Genomic DNA, 24885 nt, shown 5'->3' with positions numbered 1-24885 from the left:
CTGTCATTAATGAGGGTCATCTGTTAGCTAGAACATCACTACAGGCCTCTTTGGATGCAGCCGATACTGCTGCTCAATCCATCTCTATGGCAGTAGTCATGCAGAGGACTTCCCGACTCTAGCTGTCTGGATTCCCAAGGGAGGACCAAATCATGGTTGAAGACCTTCTCTTCGATGGCCTCAAACTGTTTGCTGAGTCCACTGATGATTCACTATGTACCCTTAAGGATTCCAGAACTACATTAAGATCCCTTGGGATTTACACGCCTACAAACAAATGAAAATTTAGTAGATCCCAAACTGCACAAAGATCCCTTCCCACTTCATTCTCAGGTTTTCAGAGACCATATCAACCACCCAGGAAAAAGCCAAGGTTCCAGAGGAAGAGATCACCTGCTCCTTCTGCACCATCATTATCATCGAAGTGTCAGTTTTGATGGACTGGTCAAGGGCCCAGAACTATCTCTCAGTACCAAGCTACACATACACCCATCTTCCACTCTTTGGAAACTGTTTCTCCCATTTTCTTTCTGCATGGGAAAGAATCACATCAGACAAATGGATGCTAGAGGTCATAAGATCAGGATATGCTATCCATTTTATCTGCCTTCCCCATCCCTCTTCAGGGACCTCTCTCCTGAGCACCTCTTAAAGCAAGAAGTTAACTCACTTCTGCAAATGGGTGCAATAGAACCAGTTCCTATTCTGTACAGAGGGAAGAGGTTTTATTCCAGCTACTTTCTGGTCCCGAAAAAGAACGGACAGTGGAGACCAATTTTAGATCTAAGACTCCTAAACAACTTTTGTCAAGTCTCAAAAATTCAGGATGGTGTCACTTACATTTATAATTCAGTGATTACAACTGGGGGATTGATTTTTAGCCCTCAGCCTTCAGGATCTCTATTTTCATATCGCAATTCACGCATTTCACAAATGATTCCTGCGCTTTTCAGTAGACCAGGATTACTTTCAATATTGAGTGCTTCCATTTGGCCTTTTGACTGACCCAAGAGTGTTCTCAGAAGTGCTGGCAGTGGTCGCAGCTTATCTTTGACATCCAGGAATAACCATTTTTCCATGCCTCGACAACTGGCTACTCAAAGGCCGGTCTTACAATGATGTTTTTGACACCATAATGAGGATGAGCTCTCTGTTCCATGAGCTAGGGTTGCAGCTCAACATTGAGAAATTCAAGTTGAACCCGGTACAAAGAATAGAGTTCATAAGAGCCTCCTTGGACACTATATCAGCTAGGGCTTATCTTCCCCTCAGCGGATTCTTGATGTTAGCGAATCTTGTCTAAAAGATTCAAATCAGCCCATAGATATCAAAAAGACGCTGTCTTCAATTGCTCAGACACATGGCAGCCTGCACTTTTGTGATGCCATATGCCAGGCTTCACCTTTTGATATTTCCAGGGCTGGCTCAGGGCTATTTGTATTCCAAACAAACACAGCTTGAATAAGTTAGTGTCAGTCCTTCGTCAGGTAGGAGAGTCTCTCAGTTGGTGGAGGGACCCCAACCAAGTCAGCACAGGGATTCCGTTTGTTCAGCCTTCTCCCTCTATCACTATAATGACAGATGCAGCCCTGAGGGGCTGGGGGATGCACTTGGGGACCCTCACAGTACATGGCAAATGGTCTTCCCAAGAGATGCAACTACACATCAACCTCATCAAAGATCCCTTCCCACTTCATTCTCAGGTTTTCAGAGACCATATCAACCACCCAGGAAAAAGCCAAGGTTCCAGAGGAAGAGATCACCTGCAGTCAGGAATTCATGTATCCACTTCCTCCCTTTAATCAGGAACAAATCCATAAAGAGTCTCATGGACAACATAGCTTGCATATTTTATATTAACCGACAGAAAGGGGCCAGCTCCCCTTCCCTTTGTGCTGAAGCAGTAAAGCTCTGGAACTCGTGCATAGCCAATTGCATCCTTATTTCAGCAACTTATCTTCCGAGGATATAGAACCAGTTAGCAGATGACCTCAGCAGGCACTTTTCCCAGGACTAGAAATGGAAATTGGATCCTCAGATTCTTGATCAAATTTTTTGGACTTGGGGAGTTCAAAAATAGACCTCTTTGCCACTGTTACCAACAAGTAATGCAAACACTTTTGCTGAAGGGGGAGATTGGGTCCTCTCTCTTTTGGAGATGCCTTCCTCATTTCATGAACAGAAGGCTTTCCATATGTGTTTCCCCCAACACCCTGATTCTGAAGGCGTTCAATAAGATCAAGCACAACAAAGCCATAATAGTCTCAGCGTGGCCCAGACAGATATGGTATATCCTTTCCTGATTCACCTAACCATCTGTCAGATGATCAGCCTTCCATCCATTCCTCATTTTTCCCAGGATGCTGGCTGCACTCTTCATCCCAACCTGAGTGTACTTCGTCTCAGAACTTGGCTCCTAGATGGTTCATGGGACTACAGTTGACTTGTTCTGAGGAGGTACAACAAGTATTATTGGACAGCAGAAAAGATTCCATGATATACGCTTACCTCCACAAATGGAAAAGATTCAGCCTGTGATGTTTCCAGAGAAGTTTTCCACCTGTTCATTCTTACCTGTTGATGAGCCTTGATTACCTCATAGAACTAAAAAAACAGGATTGTCTTTCAGCTCTGTCAAGGTCCACTTGGAGGCTATAACAGCCTTCCATTCAGCAGTTGAAGGATTCTCAGTCTTCACCCATCCTACAACTCTAAGATTTCTGTGGGGACTGGGAAACCTTTTTCCCCAAATTAAGGAACTCATTCCTATCTGGGATTTGAATTTAGTACTTAGATGCCTTATGCCTTTGAGCCAAACCTCTTTCCTCATTAATTTATCTTGGAAAACAGCCTTTTTGGTGGCAATCACCTCTGCTCGCAGAATTGGAGAAGTAGGGGGCTCTAATGGCAGATCCTCCATTTACAGTATTTTTCAAGGACAAGGTTTTGTTATGTCCACGCCCAAATTTTGTATCATCTGAATTTCACATCAACCAGATTATGCACCGTCTGTTCCCCGCCCCCCCAAGCCTCATCGGTCCAAAGAAGAGGCCATTTTACACACATTGGACATTAGGAGGGCGATAGCCTTTTATTTGGAAAGAACCAAGTCATTTGGGAAGTAACCCAAACTGTTTGTGATTATTGTGGATAGATCCGAAGATTCAGCAATTTCCACCCACAGACACTCCAGGTGGATTTCTGATTGTATCATATTGTACTATAAATCTTTAGATATACAGCCTCCTTCTAGGGTGTTGGCCCATTCCATGAGATTTCTGTCTGCTTCTATGGCATTATTCAAGAATGTTCCTATTCTAGAAATGTATAAAACTGCCACTTGGTCTTCTGTACATATTTTTCCTAAGCATTATGCACTGGTCCAGTTTTCTAGATCAGATGCTGCAATTGGAAATGCTGTGGTGTCTTCAATCTTGGACTTGGCACAAAAGTCCCCCTCTCTAGCTGGAGTTACTGCTGGTAGTCACCGGAAGTGGAGCACCTATAGGGACACTACTCAAAGAAGAAGAGGTTACTCACCTTATGCAATAACTGGAGTTCTGTGAGATGTGTCCCCCTATGGGTACTCCACTACTCGCCCTCCTTCCCCTCTGCTTTGGAGTTTCCTCTGGGGACTTTATGGTACATAAGGAACTAAGGTTTAAGATGTATTTCAGTATCATGTGACATGTTCACATGTCCTGTGAGACTTCATTACTCACTGGCTGGCACCCACTTATGCAGGAAGGCTTACAAGTAAACAGCCATTTACAACCAATTGTCCTAGCTAATGGGAGCCATCAAGATTCCAAGCCACCATTAATGGCCCACACTTTGCATAGTTACAATAGGACTTCAGAGTAATACTTCATATTTCTAGCTTCAGGTACAAGAATGATACATTCATACAACTAGGATGAACACATTCATTAGATTATAAGCTTTGTAGTGATACCTTACAAGATACCTTTTGCATAAAGCATATTCCAGTTACATTATATTTATACTCATAAGCATAGTTCCATAAAACATATGGAGTGCAACATCATACTATAGTTGGGGAAATTTAGCATTTTTTGCAGTCTGTCTCAGGATTGGAAGTCAACAAAATAGATCAGATACTCAGCTAGCATAAACTAGCATAGCTTTGTTGTCTTCTCTGGAGCTGCACTGATTTACATCAGCTAAGGATCAGACTTGATATTTTTTTTCTTTTAAAAAAATGTAAAGTCAAATAAAAATCCCCATAAGATTTACAATAATCAAAATAATAATTTGAGGTAATATATAATATTGACAAGGTTTCTGCTAGTTTTGGAGGTAGCTATGGCTTTCATAGAAATCAGACTAATATAATTAAATTTCATTTTAGTTTAATTAGATTAATTAATGTTTGTACAGAACTTTGAATATGTAACACACCAGAGAGAGTTAAGTATTATCAAGTATTAAATTAATATTGAAGTGATGGAAACAAGGTAGGTTATTTTAAGTTAAGTATCGTTTACACAAAACCTGCTTTTCTTAGTGAGGAGGAGAATGGAGTTTGTGAAACAATTGTTGCTTTAGAGTTGCCTGTTCTATTTTAGGCCTTTCACCATCTGTTTCAATGGCAGCAAAGCATTCAGGAATCTGGTATATTTCAAAGACAAAATACAGGAAATTCCATTTTCACAACAGCAGTTACAGACTTAAAAATCCAAAAGGCTCTGAGATATTTAGTATGTTTAACCCCAACCCAGCTCCACAAACTGGTAATAAACAAAACTCTAGTCTAGATCCACAAATTAGCACCTACTTTAACCTAACATGGGCCCACCAATAGGTACTAAGCCTGGACCCTACTTTGAGACCATTGGCCCACCCCAATCCAATCTTGTTCCCACTTGCCTGCATCAACCTTAACCCTAGCCAAGGCCCACTGGGTTTTATCTAACCCTGACTTCAATGTAGCAGGCTGCACCCAGCCTGGAGCTACTACAGTGGTGAGCTGGAGCAGGTTCCCACAGGTTCTCAAGAACCGTTTGCTAAAATTAGACCTCTGTGGAGAACCGGTTGTTAAAGGGCCAGGGGGTGGGCAAAGAACTCCAGTCTGTGGGCCGGACCATCCTGTTGCTCCCAGGATTCCCAGCTGGGGAGGCTGAGGCTCCCCCAGCCCTTCCCCCGCTTTCCCCCAGCTACAGCATGGCCAGCCACCGGCACCAGCTGGGCAGCTCAGCTGAGCTCCGGAGTCGTCCTGCTGCCACTTTTTGAATGGCCCAGCAAGGTGGGGGGGGCAGGGCTGGGGCTGCTGCAAGCTCCAGGGCTGGCCAGAGGGGAGGGGAGGGGAGGGGGCAAGTGGGGCAATTGGCCCAGGCCCTGCAGGGGCCTCTGGCCCCACGACGATCTCTCCCTGGCCCCCTCCCCCACTCCCCCCCTTAAATCAGAACTTTTTATAGGGAACCGGTTGTTAAGATTTTGGCAGCTCATCACTGAGCTACTAGCCAGTCTTCACTCTGAGCCTAGCCCTGGTGCTGGCACCAAACCTAATGTTAGCTAGGGCTTATCAGGTCATGCTCAAATTTAGCCTTAACATGTCCACTGAGCCATCCCCAGTGTGGTCCCAGATTACCTCAATTCCTGCTTTTATTTAGGCCATCTAGCTGGCCCCGAGACCTAATGCTAACTGGCCCATGGGACATCACCAGCCCTAATTTGAACCTGGGCCCACCAGGGCCCCATCCCTCATCCGGTCCCTCTCCAATCCCAATGTGGGCCTAGGACTAGCCCTGATCACAACTTAAGAACATGGGAACACATCTTTGTCCCTGTCCTCTGCCCATCCCATAGTCCCATTCCATCCCACAGATAACTCAACTGAGCCTAACCTCCAGGCCTAAATAACAAAATAAAACAGGTAAAAACAATCTAGCAACTGTAAGATGAGGTAGAATAATATACAGATTGCATTTAATGCTGTCCTCAACAGTGAAGGAATAACTGAAGTGTTGACTGTGTGGAGGACACTTAGCAAGTAATAATTTAATAACCAATAAACAGTATAGACTCCCCAAAGGGGGAGACTCATGGAAATCTGGAAGGAAACACACATCTTTTTACAAAGGATTACTATGGCTATTTATAGTACTTTTTCTTTGTGGGGAGCACATTTCATCTTGTCCAGAAAACTCATAGACCCTCTTTATCTTTTGACGTTTTTGCTTCTCTTCTGAATCCAGCTCAGGACAGGCTAGCAGATGTGGGAGGCAAAATGCTTTTGTGCATAAGGCTGTGTGAGAAAATCAGGAGATATGGATTCTGTTCCCAGCTATGTCACAGACATTTAGATGATCTTAGCCAAAGTCTCTGCTTTTCAGTTTCCCCATTTGTAAAATGAGGATACCTGCCTCAGTGGGTTGCTCTGAGGTTTGATTTGTTAATATTTGAAAAGCTCTTTGACAGCCTCAGATGGCAAATGTTGTAGATGTGCAAAGTACTACTATTTTGGAGAGACTCATGTATACCAAAGGGATGACTGAGAAGAAAAGTGTGTATACGTAAGAGCAAGAATAGCTTTGTGAGCTACAGAGTAAGAGACAAAACCTCTTCCTGGCTCTTAGCTGATGGAATCCTCCCAAACATGCAGTAGAGTTGCTCCTGAGGCTACAGCAGCTGTGAGCTGCAGTTGTGTTCTTGGTTACTGCATCTCCTCTTCTGTGAGGGGCCAGGCTGGTGAATCAGTTTAGCTGTGTCTGTCTCTCTGAGGTACTTATATGCCCCCCATTACCATTGTGTCTGAGCGTCTCACAATCTTTAATATGTTTTTCCTCACACCCCCTGTTTATAAGGTAGCGAAGTGCTATAATCCCCATTTAACTAAGGGACAGAGAGATTAAATGTCTTGCTCAAGGTGACCTAGGAAATCTGTGGCAGCAAGTCCTAGGCCAGCACCCTAATGCTGGATGATCATTCCTTTCCTTGTGTACTAATCACACCCTTCACCAGGCCGAGGACCTTCTGCAGTCCTTATTTGGGCTGTTGCTGTTTGAGTAGCTGAACAAACTGTTTCAAGCATGTTGATTTAGGTTTGTCGAGTAGAAAGTGTTCTGTTCAAGGTAGAAAATAATTTAACCCAGGAGTTCTGATCCCCCAAGCCTTGTTTGAAATACCAGATGTAATTTTATGCTGTTTAAAAGATTCATATGCATGCAAAACAGATAGTTTTATCTATGCAAGAATGCTTTGCCAGTGGCAAAGCACGTTCTTACAAATCAGCAGACCATCGCATATCTCCCTCCAGATGCACATATAAACACATGTCAAAACCCAGCAGGAATATTGCAAGAACAGCAACTTGACACCATTGTATTCTCAACTAGGAGTATCTCTTTTCTCCCGCTAAAGCCATTTATCCTCATATCCACACATAGGAATACTGGACTTCCACATTCTCCTCCTATCCACAAGTTGGTTGCTCAAGCCAGTCCTTCTACCCAGTTACTTTCCCTGACTCCCTTGTTTTTCTTTCTTTTCATGTCCCTTTCTTTGTTTCACTCTTTGTTTCCTTCTCTCGTGTCCTGTGGTGGATCTCTTCCTTTATGCATATCTGTGCCTGTTTCTGTAATGTTTATCCATTTTTGCTGGCTTTTTTGTCCCACACAGACAATGCAAAGCAACTATAAACACAGTTTAACCAGCTTGTGAAACCTGATTTGTGGCTTCCCTGAGTCAGCTTTCTCATCTTTCGCCTTTATCAGACTTCTTTCTCCTCCCTTTCCTTCCCTGTTTCCTCTCTTCTTTTCTTTGTTTATCCCCTCTTTTCCCATTCATTTTCCTTCCCTCTCACAAATATTTTTAAATAGCTGTGTATTTTCTGTAAAAGAAAAGATTTATAAAGGGGTCTCACTTAAGGCACACAAAGCGCAGACACAGGTAGCACAGATATCCTTGTAGCATCTCTCTGGGTTAGCATGAAACACAAAGGAAGCACACTAAAGAAAAGTTAAGTGCCAAGCACTGTGGCTTCTTCCTGCCCTGCTTATGTCCTAGAATTTTTTACAAGCAATGAACAAAGTGAACAGATTTATAAGTAACAACCTGCAGTGTATCTATCATTAACTGTATTTTTTCATTTAGGAATTCTGGGCTCTGCAGGACCTTGCTAAACACAAGTTCTTTTCAGACTGGGTTACTATATACCTCTTGAGATTAGGACGGTAAGATAAATACAGTTTCAAATTAAAAATAACAAGAGTATGTTTGCCAGTGGAATTTAGGTGGGGTACACTTAATCTTATCCTGGTCTGGGTTCGACATTGCATGGTCTTTAGCCAATCCTATATATTGCTCCTTGGCATACTTTTACATGCCATTTTTCCCTATGTGCATGGAGATATCACTAGCTGTCATGATAATTGCATGGCTGGAATGTATTTTTATTCTGTCTAATTACAATCTGGTCTATTCTGAAACACAACTTTGTAAAAATGACGTTATGGAGTTCAGCATTTAGTGTCCCTCAGTGACCCCTATAGCATATTTACTCACCTTACAATTATGGTTGTTTTTTAAACTGACAACCCAACAAACTCAGTCTGGGATATGAAAGTCAAGCTGTGTTCTCTCACTATATGCTTCTGATCAGGAGCTCTTCTCATATACACTTATGCAACCCTGTTGCCTTGGACTTGGGGGACTGCACAGGTGTGACTCAATGTCTAATTGAAAGACAGTGGATTGCATAGGTGTCTGCTTCGCAGTTGGAACCAGCTAAAATTCTGTTGTTTCATAAGCCAAAAAAGAACCCTGTTTGCTCTTACATAGTTGTGTTGGCTCTGCAGGGCTGATAGTGGTAAAACATGAGAAATCAAACATTTTTATACTCATGACAATTCTTATTCTCTTTAAAGATACAATTCTCAGGGAGCAAATGTACATGAGGAGCAAATCTGCTGAGAAAGAAAATGCCATTTTCACATAGTCTCTTTTCAGAGTGTAATCACACTTAGGGGGTTAATCCTGCTTCCATTGAAAACAATAGCAAAACTCCTATTAACTTAAATGGAAGGAGAACAAAATATTTTAAAAAGTAAGTAAACCCCACAAATGCGTGGTGAAATTATGTGCCTAATTTGCACATACATTTGTCAGAGCTGCAGCTACAAATCTGAGATAATAAGAATATAATTTAATAATATATGGAGATATGCCTATCTCATAGAACTGGAAGGTCATTGAGTCCAGTCCCCTGCCTTCACTATCAAGACCAAATACTGGCCCTGACAGGTTTTGTTTCCCCCCCCTCCATCCCTAACTGGTCCCCTCAAAGATTGAACTCACAACTCTGGGTTTAGTAGGCCAGTACTCAAACCACTGAGCTATCCTTCCCTCCTGGTAAATGTCCAGTGAGATTTGTAATTTGGCATTTGTGCCAATGAATAAGTATTTACCGTTTTGCATTTGATCATATGCAGTTTAGGAAGGTAGGTCAACAGTGTCAAATGGAATGCATTTAGAATATATTCAGTATAAGAATTAAACTCAGCCACTTTGTACTGGATGCATTATCTTCTGAGAAACCTTGAGGGAGTATATGTACTAAACAAGTGTAGAATGAATACTTTATGAATGCTGTCTTGGGAAAATGTTAGGAGAGGGATAAAAGGGAAAATAGATATGTCAGTTATGTTTGTTTAATTCTTGCTGTTCAACTAATGGAACTATTGATTTTTTTTGTTTACAGTAGAATAGGAAACTATAATGAAAGGGAAATGTGGTATCAACAAGAGAAGTTAGAGTGCACAAAATTAATGTAATATTTTTTTTATTTTTTTTTGGTTTTCCATATATAGTAACATGGGTGATTCAGACAGTACAAGAAGAAAAAGAATGACAGGTAAGTAAATCAATTGAATAATTTAGAACTTTTCAGGCAATTGGAAATCGTTAGGTAACAGTTTATTCACAGAAGTATGCTATCCATGCACTGGGTATTCAATTAAATAATTACTGTGGTTGTGACATGTCACTGGTCTGAAGAAAGTATCAAAATTGTCCACTGGGAATAGAAATATGTACATTTGCTTTCCTGCAGGTTATATAGAGCCTGAGCCCGTGACTGTTAGGGTACTGTGCAAGGTGCAGCTTTTTTTGTCTGAGGAGAGAGACTGGGTAATTGTATTTGTTTCATTTTCCAAACAAAATCCCCAAACAACTCAAAAGCACTATCACACTTGTAAGTGGTGCCTAGCTGCACAAAACATGTTTCTTCAAGGCTATCAACCCCTTCCTTTCAGGAGCAGAAAAAAGTACCATCTTTTTATGAAGAAAAGGAAACAAGGGTCAGATTTTGGTCTCAATTACACTGCTGCACATTTGGAATAATTCTGTTAAACTTCAATAGAATTACTTCAGATTTATACCAGTGTAATTGAGATCAGAATCTGGCTAAATGTATCCTGACAGAACTGTATATACATACTTCAATTCAACAAATGGTCATGAAGTTCATGGCTTAAAATGAAGCTTTATTCCTTCAGCGGTTACTGTTTTCACTCCTTCTGTACTGCGTTTACATTAACTAAATTAAAATGATCCACACATCCTCTTCAGACTTTTTCCTTGTGTAAATTATCAGAGTTTCAGTTACTTTAAATTAAAGTGTCTCTTCATAATTACTTAGAATGTGAACAACTAATCTCATCCTGTTGCTGTGGCAGTTTAATCTAGGTGAAAGATATTCATGAACAAACATTATTAATTGATGTTTCTAATCTTTCAAAGGTCAAGATACATCACATTGTTCTGCATTTCATTGTTTGATTAAAGCCAAATATACTTCTCTATGAATGCTTATCTAAAACTTGTGAGGTACAATTTACTTTTCTGCACCATTTTTTCTGTTGAACAGGTATTAAAATGCAGTACCAAACCTGTTGCCATTTTCATGCAAAAAAGCTTTGAACATGTTGAAACAAAAAACATTCTGTTTTTTAAAACCTGTTTTTATCCCTTTCCCCCAACAGTCTCCATAAAATAAAGTAGAAATTAGAAATGCTCAGAGCTGGCTTTTGGGACCATGGATGTGGAATCCACACTTCCTCTGGTATTTACATTCTCTGAGAGCCAAGACTAAGTTTTCATTTAAAAATCTGGTGTCTCTGACCCTTTCCATTGTGGGGGCAGCGTCTGAATATAAATTGACTGGTAGAGTTGAAAGTTTACCACTGATTGAGATAATGGACTGAAATCGCTTCTGCTGGTTCAGAGAGAGGACTAAATTGCACATCTCTGCACCAGCAAGGAACTTGAACTGTCCTCTGGGTAGAATTCAACGCTGACAGGTAGAAGCAAATGCAGCCTAAGAAAATCTAGCCTGATATCTGAGATATCAAATAGTGGACTTTACTTTGATTCTGATAGCTAGATTCAGTGCTCCGGTCACCCCGGATTTAGAATAATCCTATTACTAACACATACACACATTGGAGAGGTAAACTGGCACCTAAAAATATAACTCAACAAGTAAATCTACATCAGAGCATTATAAGTGGGATTTACAATATCTGTATGAAATCTTAACTCTTAAGGAAAATAGTATTTCTTTCAGAAATATCAGTACTTTACTACTACTGCTACTATAGCCCCTTTTATATAAGGATTTCAGATCATTTTACAAGTACATTAATAATCATCAAGCTTCACTTGTGAGATAGGGTAAATGTTATTAGTTATTATAATTGTGATTATCCACATCACATGGGGGAAACTGAGGCACATAATTTAAATGACTAGCTCAAAGCTCCAGAATGAATCAATGGGCGGAGTTGATAATTGACCCCAGGAATCCTAGCTCGCAGCTCCTGATAATCACTAGAACACACTCGTCACTCGTTCTCACTAGACTTGCATTTAACATTATAACTACAATACCGTTTTATATCAAAAGATCAATTTCTGTTGTGTACATAATATTGAAATCTCATTTACGCATTGTTTAAAGATGACATCGCATTACTGACAAAACTTTATTATTTCCTAATTAACATGCAATTGTTAAAATCATATAATCATTTCTTATCCTAGCATAGTTTTATACTGCTGCTTATCATCATATATTACTCCTGGGGGAATTCTGCACCAAAAATTAAAAATTCTGCACATAGTTTAAAATTCTGCAAAATTATACATATTTTATTTGTAAAAATAACACAGTATAATCAGACCAGTTTCAATTATTTCAGTAATTTATTTCAAAATATCTGTCAGGAAGTATGTCTGTAACAATAGAGACAAAAAAAAGATTCAGGAAATGTGTTTTTGACAAATAGATTCCTTACTAGGCATATTAATACAGAACTTTGAGTAATTCATTTAAACTACAATAGAGAGATGCATTTCCTGCACTCCTCAGAAGCAGTGCAAAGGGTTGAGGGCTTGGAGGAGCTGAGGGAAGGAGCCTGGGCATGAACCAGGAGGGTTGTTGGTGTGGGTGAGAGAAGTATGGAAAAGGTTTTTTTGGGTGGAGGAAGGAATTGTTAGGCAATTGGGGGGCTGACCCCTAGCTTCTGTTATTCAGTCAGGTACATCTGCCCCAGTTCCTGTATGTCTCTGCACCCCCCATCCCTGTGTGTCTCTGCACTCCCTTTGGAGAGGAATAGTTAAACATCACCACTCTTGGAGTTCTGCTGGAGAGGAATGATTGGAGCCACTGTAGTGCTTGACCATCTGTCCCTCCTATGTCATGTAGGCTGGTTAACAATACCACATGGCCCACTGTGTCCAAAGCTACAGAGAGTTCCAGCAGCATGAGCCTGGAGATCTTACCTGTGTCTGTGGCCATAAGAAGGTTGGCTTTTAGTGCCACTACAGCTGTCTCTGTGTTGTGCTCTGGTCTGAGCCCTTGGGAGGCATCCAGCATGTTAGCTGATGTCACATGTTGGAGCTTGGTGGTTACTATTTTGTTCATGAATGGGAAGTTAGAGATGGGACAATAGTTGGAGAGGTCTTGAGGATTGGGCGAACTTTGTGTTTTTGAAAGAGTGTAGTTGGTATGCTTCCCTAGAGGAGGCTTTGACTATTTCCATTAGTAGTGGGCATAGTTGTTCTCTGCTGGCTTTCACTAGCAAAGGAAGGGCTTTTTTTAAATGTTAACACTTAATAATGTTAAAGTTATGAGCATCAAAATTACTAAATATGACAACCGTTGATTTATTTAGGCATATTATACATTGTATGCTTGATCGAGCCCTGTGGAAGAAATGTTTTTTTGACATTATCCACTGTTGTTAGTGCTACATTTTCAGCTATTCTGTACATATTGAGAGCCAGATCCTGAGGTCGTTCTTTAGAGAGAGATTTTGCCTGGCCATTTTGTGGCTCCACAGTAAATTCTGCGAAATCTGTGAAAAGTTTGCATATAGAGGACCATGCACCATTGAAAGTCTCGAGGCACAGATGGTGCACAGTCAGTAGGGGATCTGATCTTACTTTGCACCAAAAGTATTGTAGGCTTCGTCTTTAGTTATCATGCTACTTTGGGAACTGTTGGATGTAAGTTGTGTGATTGCATTTGCAGCCGGTAGCCATGGTCCTTTGTGAGATATTGATCAGGTACTTCTTTCAGAAGCTTTCATTGATTCCAGTGAAAAATAGAAGGAGATTAGATTGTGGCTTCTCAATAAGATTTAAAAAATTAGATGTGGCACAAATTCTCACTGCTACTGGAATGTTGATCGTGATTATTTTGACCTTTGTATTTTGGATCTCCATGTTCTAGCTGAAGTTTTATCCATTTTAAGGGATAGTTCTTATAATTTTACATGTGCTTTTGGAAGATTAATGTTAAAGAGCAGGCAATAATGTTGAACTGAGGTCTGACTATCGCTGAATATAGTACATAGATAGGTAGCTGTAGGTTCCTACCATGCAACATGCTTGTCGCAGCTTATTATAGTGCATTTTTTATTCTGATTTTTTATCTTTTACTGTTATTCACATAGGCAGTGCATAACTCTTGCATTTTGGGAGGCTGGGCATGAGCACCAGAAGCTCCCTAGAAGTAGGAGGGGCCACCGGTGCCTGGCCCATGCCCCCTCTCTGCCCTGAGGCTCTGCCCAGGCCCCACCCCCTCACTGCCCCAAGACTCTGCTTCCACTTGAGCTCTTCCCCCAACACCCCACTCTGCCTCTTCCTGTCCCTGCTCTGCCTCTTCCCCTGAGGCCCCACCCTTACTCCCCCCTCTTCCTTCAAGGCCCCCCACCCACTGCTCATCCATCCCCTCCCCTGAGGCACCCGCCACTCATTCCTCTCTGCCCCCTCCCCAGAGCCCCCTGCCACTCGCTCCTTTCCACTCGCTCCTGTCTTAAGGGTGAGCAACGGGGGGTGCGGGGGAGGGAGTGGAGGGAGCGAGCAGCGAGTGGGGAGCCTTGGAGGAAGAAGGGCAGCAAGGGCAGGGCCTCGGGGGGAAGAGGCACAGCATGGGCGGGGCTACAGAGGATGAGGCCAAGTGTGGGTGGGGCCATGGTCCGGGCGCTGGTGGCCTCCCATTTCTCGAGAGTATCCGGTACTCTAAAGGCAGTGGGCCAGCATGCTTCCAAAGGGAGGTGCGCCACATCTGGCATTTCTTGCCCTGTTTGGGGAAGCTAAGCCTCCCGAAGCCTCTTATACCCACCACCTGTGTTTTTATAGTTTTCATATAGAGCTTTTGAGTATCTGTGGTGGTTTATTACAACAGATGCCATGGGTACAAAAGAAAAGTGCTTACCTACGATTCTTGTTCTCTGATGATATAAGTTGCAACACCTATATTATCAGTATCCTACTCAAATTAGTCAACTGTGCATTATTTTACATGTGTCCACATCAAATTTCATCTATCAGGTGCTGTGCATTCATCTAGCTTGGTAGATCCCTTTGAATTTCCTCCCTGTCATCTCTAGTCTTGAATTACCTAAATAATTTTGTGTAATCATCAACTGTTGCCATCTCACTATTCACCCCCTTTTCCAGATCATTAATAAATTATTTAAACATCACCGGTCCTACTACATAACCTTGCGTCATGTTGAAAATTAACCATCTGTTCCTACTCTTTTGTTTCTCTCAAATAGCCAGTTTCTAATCTCTGATTATACTTTACCTTTCACTCTCTGATTGCTTAGCTTTTTAACAGCCTTTTATTACAGAGTTTGTCAAAGAATTTTTGAAAGTCCAAATATATTCTGTCACGTTCTTTTATTCAGTTTCATAGACCAGCTCAAAGAATTCAAGTTGGTCAGAGAGGCACAATTTTTCTTTACAGAAGCTGTGCTGGTTTGTTCCTTTCATATCCAGTTCATCTAGTTCTTTTATAATTATCTTCTTAATTGTCATTTCAGTCAATTTACCTGATACTGAAGTAAGGGCTTGCTGATATAAAATTCCCAGAACCTCCCCATTAACTTCTTTAAAGATCACTAATATCTGCTACCTTCCCATTCTCTGGTATAGAAACTGATTTTAGTAAAAGATTGCACATTGTGGTTGGCAGCTCACCCACTTAATTCTTAAATTCCTTCAGAACTCCTAGATTAATACTACACCGGACCCCCGCTTGAACGTGGGTTTTGGATCCATGTGCAGTCCCGCCTTAATGTGGGGACCACGTTAACATGGATCCCAATGTAATTAATTAAATTCGGGATCCATGCACGGTCCTGTGCTATATGCAGAATCACTCTATATAGACATGCGTTCAAGCGAGGGTCCACTGTATCTAATTTTAATTCTTCACATTTTTTTCTATACAGAAGAGATAATCCACTGTCAAACTTGTCAGTTTGCTGTTGTTCAGGATATATATGCCTGGGACGAATATTATTTAATAGAATTTGTATTGCCTCCTGGTACTATGAGTCCTTGTTTCAATATGAGTTGTCATTTTAGTGTGAGTTATGTTACTTTCCCATCTGTTGCAGTATTCTTTCATATTGTTACTATATTTTTAGTTTATTCCCGAAAAGCAACGTAATGGATTAGATCAAATGCTCAGACAAAGTAGATCACATTCCACTGGAGGGAGGCAGAGCTTTAGTGGTTAAGGCAGGATTCTGGATATTGGCATGGCTGAATTCTATTCCTGGCCGTACCACTGAGTTGCTTTAGGATATTGGGCAAATTATTTCTCCACTCTGTGCCTCAGTTTCTCTATCCATAAAATGAAGAAACCAACCTCACTGGTAGAGTGTTAGGCTTATTTGATAATTGTTTCTAATGGATGAAAAGCACTGAATGCATACAGAGTAATACTATCTTGTAAAATCAAAAAATACTGTCAGGAAGGAATGTTGTTAATAAGTATATATTTTTAAGTCTTAAGGAAAACGGTACTTGAGACTTACTTGAACACACTGATGAAACATACATTTTAGTAGCAGTATTATCTCTGTCTAACAATGTGTTTATTTGTGGGGTGAAAATCATTTTGAAGCTGGTTCATGAAATGCAGTGCCTGAGATTTCAGACTGCACTTTCACTCTGAAGGAGAGCTTCACCTCTGCAGCATTGCTAGTCTGCTTTGGCTTGGGGAGCCTTTAGAGCTCAGAGTTCAAAACCAGAGTCCCAACTCAGTTGTATAGCTCACTCTCCTTGCTAAATAACGTAAAGTATCAACCTCTTCTGCTGTGTTGCCTATAATGAGTCTTGTTGCTTCAAACTGCCAATGTCCAATTCCCAAAGTAAGGAATGTAGTAGAATTATGAGTCGCTGTGTAGTCATACAAGTTCTGTTTAACCTATTGCATAGGCACTTAGATCTTCAAGAAATACTAGCTATTAGCTGGATTAGTTGTGCTTTTTATAAATTGTGCATATTACCAGAGAAGAATGTTTATTGTCTTAGGCCCTAATTCTGCAAAGGAAACCATCAAAAGTGAATGCAGTTCTACTGTAAGGGTGAACCCCATGGATCTCTTTGCAGGATCAGGGCCATAGTCTCTCTCTGATGTGAATTCTTAGGTGCTGACCTGCTGCCTACAAGGTATACATTTGTAAGCAAATAAAAACATTCCATAGTATCAATGCTTTTGTTTACAAAGGACAGAAGAAAACGGCATTATGTGGAGCAGAGTTAAATTTTAATCTGAAATAAGGAACATAATGAGGAACAAGTTGAGAGATGATTTGAGGCTTCAGGTTTTTATCAATAGTTTTGTCTGTTGCCATAGGACTATTTCAAAGCATATTTTATAAGGTTACATGTTTTTTTTTTCCCCTCAGAAATATTTTTTATTCTTTAAACATTTTCTTTGGCTTGAAACAAGTGTTATTCACACTAAAACTACCGGGACAATTACTAGAACAGCAGTTCTCAACCAGGGGTCTGGGGCCCCATGGGGGGCTGCGAGCAGGTTTCAGGGGCATGAGACTTGCTGGAGCCCAGAGCAGAAAGTTCAAGCCCCACCATGTGGGGCAGAAGCCCGAGGCCCTGAGCCCCAGCACTGAAGCCAAAGCCTGAGCAACTGAGCTTTGCGGGGCCCCCTGTGGTGTGGAGCCCTGGACAATTGCCTTGCTTGCTACCCCTATAACGCAAGCCCTGGCTTTTAATCTACTGGATATGCAGAAAAAGAGTTGTCGTGGCACAGTTGGGCCATGAAGATTTTATAGCATGTTGGGTGGGGCCTCAGAAAGAAAAAGGTTGAGAACTCCTGTAGTAGAACATCTCCCCCTTTCAAAATGATTGGAACAAATGAGCCTTAGTTGTGTGAGCAAAAACTATAGACCCTTCATGCCAAGGCTAAGGCTAATAGTGTGTCTAGTACTGCTGATTGATCTCATATAAAGGAATAGTCAGGTACTGACCCTGGGAAAATACACTGCTCCTGTGTCATGTAAAGATATATACTGGGAGTTTAACAGGTTTAAGAAACAGATTTAATCGGTAGATATTCTTTTGGTCATTAGTTGAAAGAAAACATACTGAACCAGAAGGCCATGCTTTAATTACAGAGGAAAATTAGGACTTGTCAGAGTGATAGCAGCCAGGAATTTGAGAATTAAAGTCTGTTTGCTTATAAGAATTTTCCTTGATCCCAAGATGCAGGATAAACTCCTTTGTAGTCTATCATTTGTTCCTTCTGGAAGAGCAATGCTGAACTAATAATTCAGCAGTCTCATTTTCAAAGTCCATTGAACTGCCCCTTATTAGATATAAACAGCCTGAAACCTGACAGAGAAAACATGTGGCTCTCATGGATGCTTCCAACAGATTTTGGGAAAAAAGATGTTTTTATGATTATGATGCTTCCATTTGCCGAGTTGTTTGAAGCTATTCAGGACAGAGCGCTGATTCCTGAGCCCACTTATACCCCATTTTAATGTGGCATGTTTAGAACTTTGACTATCTTAGGCTTCTTATCCTCCCCTTGCCTTTATTCAGCTTCTTGATTAATAGCAACATGACAATAGTGGAAAGCAAAAGATGGTTTTATTTACTCACAGTAAGAACAGAACAACTATATAAAGCACAGGAAAGACATGCAAGAATCACAAACCAAAAGTGTAGGTTGAAATAATTGCTACATAAATTCAGCTTTGAAAGCTTCTCTAGTCAGCATTTTGATGTGTGGACGTCAAGAAAAATTCAGAAACTAATGTCTAAGTATAAGTTTTTTTCTCATTAACATTATTCAGCCCTTTTCTTATTAAGAAATATCATGAATTATTATTATAATAACTATTATAACCCTTAATAATAAATTGACAGTGGCAATTTGTGTCATTACTTGTGCAGTCAGCAGAGACACCCGAACTGGATCCCCCTCACTATAAAAGGGAGGAGAGCAGTTGGGAGGGCATTCTCTGAGAAGGCTCCAGGACTCTGGAACTTGCTCCCCCTGCCTCCTCCCTTGCTCTGAAATAGTCAAAATTTGGTGACCTCCTGGGCACACCGTGCCACACAGCAAAAGAAACCTGTTTCACTGGGCTTTTAGAGAAGGCTGAGGGTGTGCTTCCCTCAATGGTAAAGGTGAGGAAAGAGTCTGGATGGAATGATTATTTCAATATTGCTAGAATTTCATTGTATTTCATAATTATTGAAGGTGTAAAGGCACCTAAGACCTTGGAGTAGGCATCTTTTTATAGTTTTAAATCTAAATAAATAATTTCCCCCCAAATATATTAGCTTATAAAGGATCATTTATGCAGAATCACCCCTCTCACTTGACTCCAAGAATCTAGATTTCAATATGCTAACCATTACTGAAAAGTGAATTAGTGATCCGCACTGAGAAATCTTATTTGCATCATAGTATTTAATACCACGCTTTTCTCTCTGTTTGTAGCCTGGTTGCATACAAATTGGTCAAGTACACACTTCACATTAAGTTAATTTTTCTAACATATTTCAAACCCCCATAAAAAATAAAAAACATCTAAATATTCTTTTGTAAGTATTTTTTATTACTAAACAAAGAACAATGGTACTGTGGCATCACTATATGTAAAAAATATGGCTAATTAATTCATTTATTTTCCTGTTATGCCTCTGTTTTTTTTGTGTGTTTTTTTTTAATTGTGTACTAAACCTTTTAAATGACCTTTCAGTTTAAATATTCAAGAAATATGGGTTGCTTTTATATGGTATGTATTGAACTTTTTATAACCAAATTCAACTGGATTTTCCTTTGATTTCAGCTGTCAATCCTAGATATATACTTAGGAATTGGATGGCAGAATCAGCAATACAAAAAGCAAAAATGAATGACTTTTCAGAGGTAAAACTGTCTACTTACATACTAATTACATTTATGGAGCTAATGAAATGAGCGTTGTGTTCATAACACTTTTGACCAGTACTGTCCTCCAATAGTGGTAGTAGTAAATAGTTAGAGGAGTAATTCCCGGAGTGAGTTCAACGCTTAGTATGTTTTGCCCCAGGGAATCTGCAAAACAATTGTGTGGAATGGCTTCTCAATTTTAATTGTTTCTAGGTCCATCTTCTGCAGGAAGTTTTACAACATCCCTTTCAGAGGCAAGCAGCAGCAGAGAAAGCTGGCTATTCACTACGTCCACCTTCTTGGGCCAAAGACCTTAAAGTCAGCTGTTCATCCTGATGAAGAGCAGCTGAAGCAAGAGAAAATGAGTAGGGTCAGAGCTCAAGCCTTCAAACTGGTGTGGGGGAACTAGGCAACACTACCCGCTCTCTCTCTGTAGGCGTGATTCCTTCCGATCTGCTGTGTGAAATTTTGACCAGGTTTGTCAAGAAAAATGGAGTTCTGCATGGTTCTATCAGTAGGTAATTTGCTGGCATTTCTAGCTCTGACCCACATACCTATTGATGCATTAATTTGTGTCCTAGAAAAAATAGAGTTCAGTCAGGCTGTCACATTAACCTCCCCAAATCCATCCTCTTAGTGCTATGTCTTGATTAGTTGCTTCTAGATAAGTTTAAAATTTTCCTGACATAGTTTTAATCATGGAATATTTTAATTAATGTCCCCACTAGGTGTGACACACTGTTCAAATATAATTACATTCTGTTCTGAAGAAGGTATTTGGAGATTTGAAGCAGGAAGCAAATCCAGTTCTTAGCTGGACAGGATTAGTATTGCAAAATGGTTCCTTACTAAGTTTTATGTAGGTGACCTCATTGCTTCCCATTAAACTGCCAAATAGTTTTTTAAGGAAATTAAATTAAATGGTGAGCAAATTTATCTATGGAATGAATTGTCCAAGACTAAAGTGGGATGTTCTTTGTATACCCAGCTGTCTATGGGCTTAGCTCACCCCACTTCCAATGTTTAGCATTTGACAGCATTATTAAGATTTACACCTCTACCTCGATATAACGCGACCCGATATAACACAATTCAGATATAACGCGGTAAAGCAGTGCTCCGGGGGGCGGGGCTGCTTTACCTCATTATATCTGAATTCGTGTTACCGCAAGCGGTTCCTCTGCACCCGCATTACTTGCTGCGACCCTCCTCCGTTCCGCCTCTTCTCATGAGCGCGCCGCAGCTCCGCTTCTTCCCCAAACAACTGATTGGCGCGGCAAGCCTGGAAGGGAGGGAGAAGCAGAGCGATGGCGGCACGCTCAGGGAGGAGGCAGAGTGGAGGTGAGCTGGGGCGGGGAGCAGTTCCTCTCCCTACCCCAATGTAACGCGGGCTCACCTATAACACGGTGAGATTTTTCGGCTCCCAAGGACCGCGTTATATCGGGTAGAGGTGTATTTTGTACTGGTGTAATTCCTCAGGGAATGTCTACTAGCTGGACATGGACTCTTCCTGAAGATAACTCAGTATATACATTGAAATTAGATCAAGATGCCTTTCATACCCACTTTTCAGCTGTGCAGTGGAAGTCTAGCAAAAAAACACTGGAAAAAAATGGAGATATTGCTGAAAATGTGTCACTTAACAATCCAATGGATAAATATGTAGAGATTTTAGTCTTCCCATCCTTAGAGGCTGAGATTGCCTTCCATTATGAGCCTTTAATTTCATAATTATAATGTTATGGAAAGCTAGTATTTTTCAGGAATGCTTAAGGTAAATTAAATTATTTGGAAGATCTGAGGGTTCAAGAATGAGGTGATCTTGTTACCCTAAAATTTTAGACGCCAGTTATGTTAGCCTACCAATAGTGCTTTTAATTTAATGAAAGGGTAATAAGGTTGTGGTTGCCCTGAAAGAATTGCCAGGATGTTACCAGGGGGCTTGTCTCAGGTCCACAGAGGGCTCCCCAGAGAAAGCTAGTCTTACTAACCCCTGAAAGGACACACATACAGCCTTCCACTCAAGGATGGATACACAAGCAATAATTCTTTGAAAACAAAAGTATTGTCTGTTTAAAGAAATAAGTGGTTATTTCAGTGTATTTAATGAAGCAAGAGAGAATACATAGACTATAGTAAAACACAACAGAATTACATTTAAAAGAAGAGACGCAACAAAATCAAAGGCACAGACAATATAGATAACTATCACATACAGGAAATATAGTAGTTTCAATGTAACATGCGCATAGAGATTTCCGTGTCCACAAAGGTTTTTAGTTTTAGTGATACAGTTTAACTTTGTACTTAATACCATGTGGTATACGTGACCTCTGTACACATATGAAAAACCATTACCGTATTCACAGATTAAAAATAAACATTTACTTGACATCAACATTAACCCTTAACATTAAACATTTAACATGCTGTATGCGCTGGCCAAGCGGTTTCAAGACGGGTAGGGGAGATCTCACTCAAGGTACAGGCATCCAGCTTTATTTACAAACAAATCTATACACTCTTAAATAATAGGTAGAAAAGAAGATCAGACTTGAACTTTTTATTCAAAATTTCCCTCTGACCCGTCTAATTGGTCCTTCTGCTCTGTCTGATTTCCAGACCTATGGGCTCCACAGCTGTGCTGTTGCTCATTCGGGATACAGATGCAATGGCGGTTGCTGCTCTTCTGTTGCTGTTGGCAAGGTAGCTGCTAGCAGGCAGTTGCTCATTGTCACGGCAACCTTAGAATGCTGCTGCTGTTTTCCCAGGTAGCTGCTTTTCAGGTAGCTGCTTTTCAGGCTGTTTAGTTCTTTTAAGGCAGCTTCCGTTCTTATGCAAAGCTTCAAACCCACTGCCTTCAGCCTGTTAGCTGAAAGCCTCCTACAATCTCAGCCTGCTATCAAACCCACTGTTCTCAGCCTGCTGGCTGTTGGCCTTGTATATTAGTTGCGCTCTCAAGATCAGATCCTCTCAGCCAATCAGCTTCTAGCTTTTCAGCTCCTCCCCAGGACATCATACTTATTTTTAGGTAGGAAAGCTCCTCCCCTGATGCCATCTTAGAATCTAGACCTTTCTAAGCTCCTTTCTCTAACTCCTTTCTCTCTTGTTTGCTGGAACTTTCCCCGACCTAAATTTGAACTATGTCATTACCATCCCTGCCATTTTGATCAGCCATGTTGGATTTTCTAAATTTAAACCGTCATTAATTTCTACTTAATTAGAGCCTTAATCTTAAAACTAATTACTCTTTTATGCGAACCAAAGTGTTCTGATACTGTCGCCACCTTAATTATATCAGTTGGAAGAAGTGAATTCTACAGCATTTTTAAACCCCTTCCAAGTGTTTTCTGTAAGTCTCTATTAAGGTGCTGCAAAGTACTTTAGAACATTCAAAGCAGAATCTTTCACTACAGTCTCACTTCCTGAACTATTACTGAACAGTGATTTGGATTTTGGATAGCTAGGACTAGAAACTCCAATTTTCTTTAACGTCTTTTGATTCTGAAAAAAGAGGCAATTTAGCAGTATGATGACCAGTCCAGAAATATATCCATTGTATTTTCCCCCTACATTAGCTCTCTCCCAGTGGTCAGAAAAGAAGATTTTACATCTATTCACTGGTGACGACCATCAGGATGGTTGGTTATTCAAGACAATTTCCCAATATATGCAGGGTTTATAACAATGGTGGGCAACCTGCGGCCCATCAGGGTAATCTGATAGCGAGCTGTGAGACATTTTGCTGACATTGACCATCCGCAGGCACCGCCCCCCGCAGCTCCCAGTGACTGTGGTTCTCTGTTCCCAGCCAATGGGAACTGTGGGAAGAGGCAGCCAGCATGTCCCTGCAGCACCTTCGTCTGCAGGCGTCGCTTCCCATAGCTCCCATCGGCCGGGTTTATAAGGTAAAAGTGTTATGATGTGAGACATAATATAAACATGTAGCCATAAATCTCTTAAGTCCAGATGAAAAATTAGACATCTTACACGATAAGAGCTCAGGGTAGGAAGAATGGGGAACTACAAGCGCAACAGTTACAGTGTACAAAACCAATGCCAATAGTTTCTCCATTCAATCAGCAAATTATGCACTAAGTACATTTAATGTATTTAAGAAATCCATAGGCCAAAGCTGTGAACTTCTTTAAACATTTTCCAAAATATCTTTCCTCAAGTGTCCTTCATCAAAATGTCTCTGTTTTATAAACAAGGTGCAGTAATTGCTGGTGGTGGCATATCTGTGAAAGATGGGAGTAATGCTAGGTCATTTTGGTGGCCTTAACTGTATCTTTCCATATATTCTAATAATTGTGAACCTAAAAATTATCTCTGCATTTCCAGGACTTGTGATGTGTGTGCTGTTTGTTTTTTAAGAAGACTACATTGTTAAAGATCTCTTATTTTAAGTAATTGATAGATATTCACAACATTTTTGCCTGGGAATTTAGAACCAACAAAAGTGCCAGTAAATTTGTAGTGTCAGGGGTAAAAAAAAATAACAGAACTGTTTCCGTATATGGGGAGGGATAGCTCAGTGGTTTGAGCATTGGCCTGCTAAACCCAGGGTTGTGAGTTCAATCCTTGAGGGGGCCACTTAGGGATCTGGGGCAAAAATTGGTCCTGCTAGTGAAGGCAGGGGGCTGGACTCAGTGACCTTTCAAGGTCCCTTCCAGTTCTAGGAGATTGGCATATCTCCACATATTACCTTAATATGTCATAAGAATATAAAAATGGCCAACCTGGATCAGACCAGTGGTCCATCTAGCCCAGTATCCCGTCTTCCAACAGTGGCCAGTACCAGATGCTTCAGAGGGAAGGAACAGAACAGGGCAATTATTAAATGATCCATCCCCTGTCATCCACTCCCAGCTTCTGGGAAACAGGGGCTAGGGACACCCAGAGCATAGGGTTGTGTTCTGACCATCTTGACTAATAGCCATCCTCCACAAACGTATCTTATTTGTTTTTAACACAGTTATATTTTTGGCTTTCACAACATCCCCTGGCAGTGAGTTCCACAGGTTGACTGTGCATTGTGTGAAAAAGTACTTCCTTATGTTAGCTTTAAACCTGCTGTCTATTAATGTCATTAGAGGACAGCTAGTTCTTTTGTTATGTGAAGTGGTAAATAATACTTCCCTATTCACTTT

General features: G+C 40.8%; 1 protein-coding gene across 1 annotated transcript in view; it reads left to right on the top strand.

Moving 5' to 3' along the window:
* The window catches only part of LOC123364802 (protein adenylyltransferase SelO-like), a 45961-nt gene extending 22006 nt beyond the window's left edge, over positions 1-23955 (top strand). Inside the window, exons 16-19 of the mRNA XM_045007213.1 lie at positions 8116-8195; positions 9831-9874; positions 19650-19729; positions 19946-23955. Of these exons, the coding sequence (XP_044863148.1) occupies positions 8116-8195; positions 9831-9874; positions 19650-19729; positions 19946-20068 (327 nt within the window). The 3' untranslated portion in view covers positions 20069-23955. The remainder of the gene's footprint in view (positions 1-8115; positions 8196-9830; positions 9875-19649; positions 19730-19945) is intronic.
* Positions 23956-24885: the final 930 nt, after the last annotated feature.

The sequence above is a fragment of the Mauremys mutica genome, chromosome 2, assembly GCF_020497125.1.
Source record: "Mauremys mutica isolate MM-2020 ecotype Southern chromosome 2, ASM2049712v1, whole genome shotgun sequence".
Taxonomy (NCBI): Eukaryota; Metazoa; Chordata; order Testudines; family Geoemydidae; genus Mauremys; species Mauremys mutica.
This window is presented reverse-complemented; position numbering and strand designations above follow the sequence as displayed.